Genomic DNA, 12,239 nt, shown 5'->3' with positions numbered 1-12,239 from the left:
AGTCACAGAGGCCAGATCTGGGGAATATGGTGGCTGCGGCATCATTAGTGTGTTGTTTTTGGCCAAAAAGTCGCGCACAAGCAACGATGTGTGAGCAGGGGCGTTATCGTGGTGCAAAAGCCAATTTTTGTTCTGCTTCTCGGCCTTCTGAGAACATTTTGTACCACCGATAAACGTTGCTTCGGTCCAAGGTAGCTTCTCTGTATGCCACAGTCAACATTCGGAATGCATCCGCGAACTGAATTTCGTTTTTCACACAAAATTTGATACAGGTTCTTTGATCCATTTTTTTGAATAGGTAAAAATCGAAGACGAACCAATACACGTCCAAGCAAAGCAGCTGTCAACAATTAAATGAACATTCAAAATGGTCGAGCTTGTCGGCATAAGTGAGAGACATGAGTACCAACATAACGCCACAAAAAATTCGAAATTCGAATATACGTAACCCGCGAAAATTCAAAATTCGCGATACTTTTTGAACACACCTCGTATGTAGCGTTGTCCTGATGGAAACGAAGCCCTTTCTGCGGATCAGCTCTGACCGTTTTTTTTCGATTGCTTGCTTCAATCTCATCAGTTGTTGCCAGTAAAATGTAGAATCAATCGTTCAACCAGGTTCGAGGAATTCATTGCGGATGATTTCTTTCCAATCGCACCAAACACTCAGCATAACCTTTCGATACTTTTTCGACTAACCAATAATTATCACCTAAGTGCTGAGATATTTATTCGCATATATTTTCCGTTATAATTGGAATTGAAATTGTTAGATGAAATTTATGCAGATTGTTTTTCAAAATATTTTAACCAAACAATTGAGTTACATTTTCGTATTCGGGGGCATTTGTGGGTGCGTTAGTATTGTGTAAAGGTCAGCGCTGATTTGCTGCACACAATGGTCATGAATAAATTGTTGGAAGGAACAATTGCGTAACACACACATTCTCAGAGAAATTTTCGATTAAAATTGAAATTCGCATGCGGCTTCGGAGGTGAAATACAAGCCGTCCACGTGTATGTGTGTCTGCATGAATGCGTGTGTGTGTGCAAGTGCAACTGTTGCGTTGCGTGCGTGCGGCGGTCTGGCCACTATCAACATAAACGGCGGTTTGCACAAGTTATTGGCTTGAGCGATACCTAGTTGACCATTAATAACAACAATAACAGCAATGGCAACAATGAAGACGGGTCAATTGTAATAATATTATTGTGGCCGCAATAATAAAATGAGAAAACAAGCAAACAAGCAAACAATGTGCAGTTAAATGGAATCGTTATGAATTCCAATTTAATTACTAGCGTTATTCCATTACAAGTGCACACACACACACATGCAAATGCAAATACACATATTTACATTTGGGTTTTGCTTTTTTGAAGCTCAGCGTCACTTTAATGTAGTCAACTGTCGGGAAGTTCAGTTGAAGCGTGTTGCCTCACTTATTTGCTTTCGAAATTTCTTTACAGGCATCGGATCAAGCGAAGCGCTACGGCTCTCTCACCGCGCAGTGCGGCGCCGTGTCGCCGTTGCAGGACCTCACGAGCTTCGTACGCATTCTGCCGCCGCTGCCCACGCAGGTGCAAAAAGTTCCTAAGCGCATGTTTGCGCCGCCGCAGCTGCCGGCCGAAGTCGAGGATAACGGTGATTTTAATGTAAGCGAACGAGACCAAATATAGTTACCAATTATGAATTAACTCAATTGATTGACAGTTCTCTTTTTAAGTATAAAATTAACACAGCCTAAAGAAGAAAGCTTTAGTTCTTTTCATTTAATTTTACCGTTTAAAAAATTTTTGTTCCGAAACATTTCTTATCGATATTTGTCCGAAATGGCAGTTAGACTTCATTTTAATTTTATACTTTAGCGGTTGTTTTTCGGTATTTTGTGTTGTAACTATGTATGCTTATCTACTTGATTTGGTTTCGACAGGAAATGGCTCCGGTGTTGCGCAACGAGCTGGTCTTCGATCGCCATTCGACGCTGTCGTTGCGCCCAGCCCTGGAATCGTTGAAGCGGGAGGCGCATGAGCTGGAAATGCAAATACGTCTTTTACAGGTATTTGTACCGTTACTCCAGTACAAAGATTAAGTGAAGTTAACGAGATCTCTCTCTCTCTCTTTCTTTCTCTCTCTATCTCTCCCCTCAAGGATACCGTGGACGGCTTGAATCGCACGCAGCAGCGTGGCATTGAGGGACAACTGTACAACAAGGTCAATGAGTTGCAGGAGGAGCTCTCTTTGAAGAAATTTGATTTGCGTGCTAAGCAGTTGCACTTCGCTGCCATCAAAGCACAGGTAAGTGGACCAAGCTAAAGATCGTTTTTAAGAAGAAAGCTCGCCCAAAGAAATATTGCATAGCAACTTGCATGTATGTTTACAACAACACCCAAGATGGTCGTGAGACCATTATTCAGAAATTTTTACGGTTATTCGTTTAATATATTTCGTTTAAATATCTGAGAACCATTTTTTCATTAATTTATCAAATGTTAATGTTGCTGTTTTTTGGAATCGCACATAGATTTTTTCGTATGGCCAATATTATTTTCGAAGTTGAGCTTTGAAAGCATTAAATATTTTAGTACTTGTGTTCTATAAGCTTTTGTTATAAGAATACCTATTTTATACTTGATTTATAGTTAGTTCTTACTCTTAATGTGTCTATTAATTGAAAAGAAACTTTGGTGCTATGTAAGCTTAGTATGAAAAGCTTTGTCTATGTAAGCACAGAGAAACTTGTAACTACGTCCAGTAATGTTATTACAGTCGTAAACTTTTTAAGCTTTCTTCAGTTTGCTGTAGCATCAACATAAATGCAGCTTACTGTTTTCGTATCCTTTTTGCCGCTTAAGTGGAGAGCTTGCAAAGCTGTTAAAGCTTTTAAAGCTTTTAAAGCTTCTACGGCACCTTAAGCAACAGGTTACCTAAAGTCTTCACAAAACTTTTTCCTTTATATTGTTATTGAAAGCTCAACAAGCTTTCTTAGCAGAATTTTCTGCATGAAGTTCATGCAAATGGAAGTGACATTGACCTACTTATCGAGATGAGTATACAAGTGAAAGTCTTTGCTACATGTGCATGGGTTTGTGTGATGCTTTGCGAACAGCTGTCACACTGACATTTGCAACTTCGCAGCTGAGCATACGACCGACTGCCGCAGTGCGCATGTGACCTACTCATCCTTCAGTCGCCGCTTAAATGTTTCGCAGAGTCTCTTCCACTTACCTAGCATTGCTCCAGCTGTCACTTGCGACTCCCGTTAATGTCAGTCAAGTGGCGAGCGAACGAACGCGTGGTCGTTTCTGCATTTAAGTACAATAGCGAAGCGGAGAGCAAAGGAGCGAGAATCGTTGCGGATTGAAGACGAAAATAGTAACAAAAATAAACCAGACGCGCCGCTAAATATGCCAGACTGTGATTGAAGCTAAAGGTGATTTAATAATGAAAATCCGAGCGATTCAAAGCAAAGTGATTACGTGAAAGTGAGATAGTTATGGAGTCAAATCGGGTTAAGGCGGATTTCTCCATCCACGTTTGGCCAGTTTAAGAGTGGCCTGCAAGACAATGTGTCTCGAAATATATCGGTATATATTCGGAAAGTGTGCTACCCACGTGGGATGGCAGTTAAGGGGAGTATCCTAAGTTTTTCTAATCGAATTTGTAAACAAAAACATATTAGTGTATAACCTGAAAAGAAAAAGGAAACGAATAACGGGAATGCAGTAGATGAGTGGTGAACAGTTAAAAATAAGACAGCAATCGACCCTTTCTCTTCCTCCCACACCCGCACTTCCTCCACTTTGTACAGTGTTTATAAATAGATAGCTGCACAAGGCACAAGCGAAATTCAGAATGAGAATGTGAAGACAGAAAGTGTGAAAATTACTAGCAAGGTACAATAACTTCAAAAATAACTCTCTTCATTAAAATTCGCAGAGCTTTGCGAGGTTTTGTGTTCCCATTTTGTGATGGGGCACTAAAAAAATTATGAAGTCATAACGATTGTGCGAGGCAATGCAAGAAGTGTCAAAGTCGAGTATTAAAAACGCCAAAACGCCTGTCACTTGGTGCAGAGCGCAGTGAAGTGAAATGAGGCGAAGTGAAGCGAAGGGGCGAGCATAAACGCCCAAAAAAGAGTTGCGAAAAGAGTGGGAGAGCGAAAGCAAAACACTCTGCAACACACAGAGCGAGCGGCACAACAGGGAGAGCGCCTTAGTTGCTGTCACACCAACAGGAAAGCTGGTCGTGTTGCGCCGAACAGTGTGCCATGCAAACACAAAGTGGTCTTTGAAGACGGAAAAGCCCGAATCGAAATGCAGTCCTGCTACTTGTAAAGCTATTTCATGTAACCCAACATATAAAAGCGAAAGGCCTTACAGACCACACAGTCAGTCACGTGCTTCGACAATTCGAGTGTATATCGAACGGAAAACGGTTAACGGTAAATCGCTACTCGCTTGCGTGCCACACAAGCTGTTGGTCTACGCCTACGCTAGAGCCGCCAAACGCCTAAAGCAGTGCATCCGTGATTCGGGAGAACTATTTCTGATACCGTGCGCGTATGGGTGTTTTGTGAATGAAACACTTCCGCGCCGCCGTTGCCGTCTGTGGCCACCGAACTAGCCGTTGCTTAGCCAATCGTGTCCGTGCGACCAATGCGTGTCGTAGCGTTTGTTCTTCAGTCTGCTATTAGACGCGTATCACCTTCGCATAATTCGATGAAATCCGTTACTAAGTGTTTGCGGTAAAACAGTGCGTGCCTTCTCAAGCACGAGTGTGCCTTGGGGCATTCTTCGAAGTTCTTCTATAGTTTTGCGTGATGGCAAGTGCAAGCAAAAGCCGCGTGATATTTTTGTGACAAAACAAAACCAAAACAAAAAACATTTTGTGTAATGAGCATCAAACGTGTAAATAAACTTAGCTAGGAAGTTGTGTTAAATAGTAGTAGCAAATAAAAAAATAGAGAAAACAAAAAAAATGAATAAAATTAATAATTTTATGTAACAAACTCCCCAACTTCTATGGTAATTATGAATAAACTGAAAGCAACAAAACAAATCCTCAAACAATAAAAGGAGTACCCTTCGAAAATTGGTCTTTCGAAGACAAATTGCTTGAACTCTTAGCACTCATTTGGTTACATGTGTACCGACGGCTGAGGTTTCGCCGATTTTATTTTCATATTTCAGTGGGTTTAACATATCAAGCCAGCCTGGGTAGACAAAACATTTAAAGAGACGTAGCTTAGGGTCCCATTATTGCAAGAAAAATCTGAGGATATGCTCATAATTTCTTTATGAAATATCTAAAGCTGGAGAAAAGGTTTCTTCCAGCGAAAATGTTGGACTGCCCCAACAAAGATTCGGTTGGCCTCATTTTAGCTCGTTGACGCGAGTTTATTTCATAAATATGTGAGGTGGGGGTTTCAGATTTTTTTTAATATAAATCAGGCTGTGAGCTGAGCGTAGCTTCTGAAAGGTCTGAGTGCTTAAAAACTTAATCTACTAACCCTTTGGAACTTCCTCAAAGCATTAAGGCATTACTTTGATATTTCTTACAGAAAAAAAACTAAAAAAAATTACAACAATAAAAAAATAATAATATTAGTGATGAACTAAAAAATCAAGTAACGTTTAAGAATAATCTCAGTGTATTTTTAAGTGATTCATTAAGTGCGACTTCCAACAAATTGCAAAAGAGCATAAATAAGTAATAAGAAATCTGCAAAAAAAATAAGTAAGTTGTGATATCGTCGAAGAATAGTTTAAAAAACCCACAAACATTTCCTCAGTGAAGCTGAAAAGTTCAAAGTTGATATTTACGAAATTTAAGTAGTCTTTACTGACTTATGTAAGTAAAACGTTTTTCCACTAGTGAATTTTTCACTCAACTCACAAGTACTTTCACCGAAACTCTCTTGCTATACCCACTTCAACTACTAATGCTGTGCTATTTGTATGGTAGCCGCCAGAAATTATTTCCGCAATGTACTGCAGCAACTAACTATTCAAGCTAAGACTCGCCACATCTGCTGTAAATTAACTGTAAACTAACTGTAGTGACACACGCTAATTCATTATTATTTCGATTTTCATTTTTCACTTTGCTTACTAACATCTTCACTGATTTTTTTTATTCCAAAGTCAAAAACTAATCTGTAAAGAAAAAGGTAACCTAGCAACGCTCCATTGAAGCATTGAAGCTAAAGCTAATGACCGTTGCTAATGAATGTCCTGGAACACTTAGCCTTTAGATTTGCAATGAGGTCAACGAGGTACATATATAGACAATTGGAAGGCTTACGTCTGTGTCTAATAAACATAAAAATGAGAAGTAAAATCTCACTCAAAAGTGTTTTCAACGAAAAATTGTGATTATTGACTATGAACAAATCGAAACTTTTGAATTATTTAAAGGTCTAGTGCAAAACCGTTTAAGGGGTTACATGGGTTTCCGCGAGGAAAAACGGCTAATTTTTGATATTTTTTCTTTATATAAAAAATGAAATATTCAGAAGTCGGTCATGAAGACGTAATTTTCAGCAATTTGACAGCAGAACTTCTTGCAGGATCATCAAAAGCAAAAAGAAAAAATGTTTTAATTCGGAAAACATAGTATGTATTGTACGAGGAAAAAACAAGAAACGTGAAAATTTTATTTTTGGCAGACGTTTTTACGGAAAAAAACTTCGTTCAAGACCTTGTAAATTATATCTTGAAAACCGGTGTAAAGCTTTTTTAAGATCGTTTAGTTGTTCGGGAAAAGTCTTGTCAACCGACCTTGAAAACATAGTTTCGAGAAAAATGCTTTTAAACTTTTTTTGACTATATGGCTGACCTTGACCGCGCAACTTTTCAAGACTGTATCTCCAAAACTATTTCTCGGATTCACTTGAGAATTAAGGAAAATATTCTAGAGATGTTAAAAAATTCAATAGGATAACCAAAAATAAATTTTTTGAAGCCGCGAAACCCACGTAACTCCTTCATTTAATTCCTATCACCTGAACATCTGTTGTTTGGTAGATAATGAAAGACGTAACTGGTCAATTGTGGAATGGAATGTCTATATTCCTATTCCTTCCCAATCGCTGCGATCCTGCAGAAGACTCCTTACCAAGTCAAACTTAATGTGAAATTTTAAATCGAACTTTGAAGAAATTAAATATAATCCCTAATCCGTCTTTTTTTCAAGAACAGCTTAGAGTTTATTTATTCATAAAATGACATTTGATTCGTCAAGCACAAATATATCTGTTTCCGCACACATAAAGCAGCTTTCAAACATTTACGCACACATGGACTTAACTGTATATAATATATATTAAATAAGCGAGTGTAGAAATTCGATATAATCGCATTAATCTAAAAAAGAGTTGTTCAATAAGAAAAAGTGTAAATATGTATTATATAAATGTATGTATGTATTGCACTGAAATCAGCCAAACTAAGTGTAACTGAAAATAAAATTATGAAATTGGAAAATAAAGTAGAAGAACAATTCCGAGAATTCGCAACTAAACCGTTATTACAAACCTAATAAGAATTAAGTCTACTGAGCACGCTCATTCTTTATTCAATTCAGATAACTTGAGCAGACACAAACGTATTGATTAAGAGCTAACGAAACACGCACAAAGCACACTTTTATGAAGTAGTGGCATTTACAACAAAAACAAAACTATCAATAAGTTGAAAAGTTCATAGCTAATGTTAGTAGGAAAATATTGAAAATTGAAAATAAAAAAAAATTAATAATAAGGTAAGAATTTGAAATAAAATGTGTTGAAAACTACGAGCCTTAAGTAAAGCAGTAAAAATAATTAAGAAAACAACGAAACATAAAATGAAAAACCAAAAAGTTGCTCAAGCAAAATAGCCGTGAAATAATTAAGCAGTAGAATTAATTATAAAATTGTATAGAATTCGAAAATATACAAACACAATATATGTATGTAGTTCGTTGTCAGAAAAAATAAAAATTTTGAATTAAAAAATTTCTAATAATAAATGAAGAATAACACGTCACCATAAACGTCGTCAACACTTAATCGCAAAAACAGCTCTTATCGTTCGCTTTAACTTTGATTCCTTTCCGTCGCCGCCGCCGCCGTCGTCGTCTCCGTCACCATGCGCGTAATCGTGTTAAAGAAAAACCGCAGCAATAAACGCGGCACGCCCACAACCGCACCGACCGCACGTGAACTTCCCAAAAAGTCACTCGCCAAAGTAAGAAAATTCAGCACCAATTCGTTGTTGTTGTTGTCGTTGTTTTAAAACACCAAAAGCAAAACCAGCAAATATTTCTTTATTTTTACTTGTTGTTCGTTGTTGAGCATAAAAAACAAAAACAAAAACATATAATACAATTTATTGAAGGAAGAAGAAGAAGAAGAAGAGAAAAATAGAAATATTTTACACACTGCATCCAAATGCAATCAATTTTTGAGGTGAGGTACAACAAAATGTAATTGAAACCCGATTGTAGCCAGCCACTGCACCGCTGCTCCATTGCCGAGGGACCCCAGATTGGCCAAGCCGGAATCGCGCTTAGAAGCCGTAGACGATAGCACGAGAGTTGAGCGTCAAGCGCCGTGAACAGAAAACTAAGAGCCGCAGTCGCCATTCCGCCAAACTTGCGTTAACGCAGATCCTTTGATGTGATGTGCCCCAAGACGTAAACCCTGTGAGGCACGTAGAGTCCACAAATCTAACTATCTCTGTCTCACTCTCTCTCTCTCTCTTAGCACGCTCATACAACAAATACAATAGATGATAGTCGTAAAATATAATGAAATAAAATAGTTGCAGCGCATTTGAATTGTTCTAGCCAATTTGATAATTAATTAGCGGATGCTGCATGCAAATTAGTTGAATTAATTTACATTTTTTAGAGCAACTAGAACGCCCCACTCTCACTAGCGTAGCGACCCCGGAAATGCCAGTAGTTTAATGCGGAAATGCTGCGAAAATGCATTTATAGCAACTGTTGTGTGTTCATTAATTAGATATCAATAAGGAAATTAATTGGAAATTCAAATTGGTGCAAGTCCACACACAAAATTTCAAATACAAAAAAATGAAAAGCAATCGAAATGAGATATTTGCATTGTTGCAAGCGCGAGATTTTCGTTTTGCAACTGACTGCATTGTTACATTTACCGTTAAGTGTTCTATCTAACCACTGGCTTGCATAGTGCTTACATAATTACGGAAAGTGTGTTAAAAAGAATTTTGATAAAATGAAAATAACCACACATTTTGCGTTGCGAAAATGACTGTTGTTTTTTGAGTAGCGGCAACGAGTTGTTGTAATGCGCGTTACTAACTCAGAAATTGGTTGTAGTGGGATGCCAAAACAGAAACAAAGCAAAAACAAAAACAAAAAAAATTACATTGAGTTTCGTGTTAAATAAAGTTTGTACATAGTGATCCTGGTTCTTTCTGTTCCTTTGTATATATGTATATATGTATGTTTGTAGATTTGTAGCAATTGCAGTTTGCCTCTGTAGCACTCGAACCGAAATTTCGGAATTTTACTATGTATATAACACGCTTTTTAGACATCTCAACTTATATATATCTTTTACTGTTATCGTTTGTTTATGGTTCTCTCACGAAAAATATTTCATTTTATTATATTTAGGTAATTACTTTACGAAGAACACTTTTTAGTGGAGTTAACAGCTCCATTTCGAAATAAGACTTTCATTATTAGTATGTAAGTATTTTTATGCTTTGAAAACGGAGATTTCCCTAGTTTTTGCGGAAACGTTGCCTTGCTGTGTAAGGCGTGTATTTTTATGGTTAAACACCTTGTAATATGGACCTTGAGAAATGGGACTATAATTTCTCAAGGTTAGACTACTATAGACTTCTCCGGATGAGAATACACTCTAGTCGTGAATAGAGAAAATTTTGAGTAAGAGAGCATCTTCTGCAGTGACTTCAATGTCATGATACGTGTACAGCAATGCCAGGCCGATCAATCTATCTTGAAGCATGATGGTACTCAGCCACGTTTTCATGCGGCGAAGTGTCGAAAAAGACCGTACAGAGCAGAATATGCGAAGAAAACTATGAATTATGGGGAAGGGGTCTACATCACAGTTCTTCAACGTTTCCAATGCACTAGTCAGTAACTTGTTGTCCTTTGACGTTTGCTTTTGCCCCGAATGGCTCTGCCAGTGATCAAATTCACCTTTGAACTTCAAACGTAGCACGACGTTGTCATTATCCAAAAGGCCTTTCAATCTATCTATGAAGCAGTCAATAAGATTTTCCATTTCTTTGATTTTGAAAGCATATTCTTTTTCTGGAAGTAGCAAACTCAACTCCGCGATGTCTGAATTTGGTATCCCCGCAAAACTAATTCGGCTGTGTAAACTGACGTTGAGCAACACCAAAAGCTCCGTCAGGATCGGGAAGGACTTCTCCGAGCCGTTCGATACCAAACGAGGCGACTCCCTATCGTGCGACTTCTTCAACCTGCCGCTGGAGAAAATAATTCGAGCTGCAGAACTGAATCGAGCAGGTACAATGTTTTATAAGAATGTACAGCTGCTGGCGTATGCCGATGATACTGATAATATTGGCCAACCGCGCCGTTAGTTCTGCTTTCTCCAGACTGGACAAAAAAGCAAAGTAAATGCAAGGTAAGACGTAAAATTTTTCCTGTCATCAAACAAGCAGTCGTCGTACTCGCGGCTTGGTTCTCATGTCTATAAGTCACTCATAATTCCCGTTCTGCTATATGGTGGACGATGACAACAACTGATGAGTCGACGTTGCGAGTTTTCGAGAGAAAAGTCCTGCGAAAGATTTATGGTCCTTTGCGCGTTGGCCACGGCGAATACCGCATTCGATGGAATGATAAGATGTTTGAGATATATGACGACATTGACATAGTTCAGCGAATTAAAAGACAGCGGCTACGCTGGCTAGGTCACTGAGACTCGGTAGTATTCAAGTTCTCACGCGGAAATGTTCGCGTTTTGTTTGTCGGGCGGATGCAAAAAGCAACCATACATATGGATAACCAGGCAACACTGCAGGTCTTGTCGGCGCCACTTATTAATTCCAGCGTAGTTAAACATTGCAGAAATGCTTTAAGCTCAGGGCAGATGGAAGTCTATAACCAACTGCAAAATAACGAAGCAGTTAGGGCCCAAGTATGATAAGACAACAACCAAGGACTTATAACTTAACAGGAATAGTATTTTCAGATTTTCAGTCTTACGTCTACTATAACGAGGCATTGGCCGTTTGAAGAACACGCGCTAAAAATGTGTCTGCCCTATAACAATATTTGCTGCAAGCTAGAAGGAATAAGGGAAACAGTTTTCCACTCTCTCTGTGAACGCGCAGCTTTAACACAAACCGAGACATAATACTTGAAACCCATAAGGCACCAAACCTTGAATCGCGGTCTCCAAAAAGCATAGAGGACATATGTAAATAGTTTGATTGTGTGCACCAAATGGCTTAACCGAAAAGATGAAACGAGGTAGCAAGACGATGGTTTAACGCTAATTACAAACACATCAATTGTATTTCTAAGGAGCCATATAATGGGCTACATAAATATACAGACCATATCTAAAGTAAGGAAGGAAGGGACATTTTCATTAAGAGTAAGCAACAAAAGCTTAGATTGCCTAAAGCATTAGCTTCGGATTTTAAAGTGTCTGACGGTCCTTCCTTCTGGAAAAGTACAAATTTCTGGTGGTCAGAGAGTTTAAAATAATTAATAATTAAGTAGTTTTTTGGAGCTTATGGCTAGTGGGTGAGTGACCACTAATGAGGTCAGATATTACAAAACGATGTGGAGGCAGATTATGCAATTTTTTGGCTATGCGAACTCATATATTTTAATGCGGGATCAGGCTGCAATCGTGAGTGGATTTTGTGTGCCACAATAGTACTACAATGGATATTTATTCCGAACTACCTTTAAACGTACTTGGAATGAGCTCAAAAAATATCAGTTTTTCTAAACTTTTTAAATCTTATCTTCCTTGATTTCCAGGTTTCTGACTTACTTTTTCTGTAAATATAAAGCAAGCCTTCAAAGTAGTTTCTCCTTGATATGGTTTGCAAAGTTTATGATGGCAATATTGTTTTCGCAAGCTCACCAACTATGCCAAAAGTTAACACAATTTCGGAAAATAAATATTTTTTGCTTGCAGCTCCAATTTTGCTAAAATATTATGGCCCTCTGCACATAAGTATCGCTT

The 12,239-nt window shown here is 38.2% G+C and overlaps 1 protein-coding gene across 1 annotated transcript in view; it reads left to right on the top strand.

Annotated features, from left to right (window-relative positions):
* LOC120770332 overlaps positions 1-12,239 on the top strand; it is a 171,413-nt gene that overhangs the window by 25,229 nt on the left and 133,945 nt on the right. Inside the window, 3 exon segments of the mRNA XM_040097727.1 lie at positions 1,471-1,656; positions 1,935-2,060; positions 2,153-2,299. Of these exon segments, the coding sequence (XP_039953661.1) occupies positions 1,471-1,656; positions 1,935-2,060; positions 2,153-2,299 (459 nt within the window).

This window comes from Bactrocera tryoni, chromosome 3 (genome assembly GCF_016617805.1).
Source record: "Bactrocera tryoni isolate S06 chromosome 3, CSIRO_BtryS06_freeze2, whole genome shotgun sequence".
NCBI classification, from domain to species: domain Eukaryota; kingdom Metazoa; phylum Arthropoda; class Insecta; order Diptera; family Tephritidae; genus Bactrocera; species Bactrocera tryoni.
This window is presented reverse-complemented; position numbering and strand designations above follow the sequence as displayed.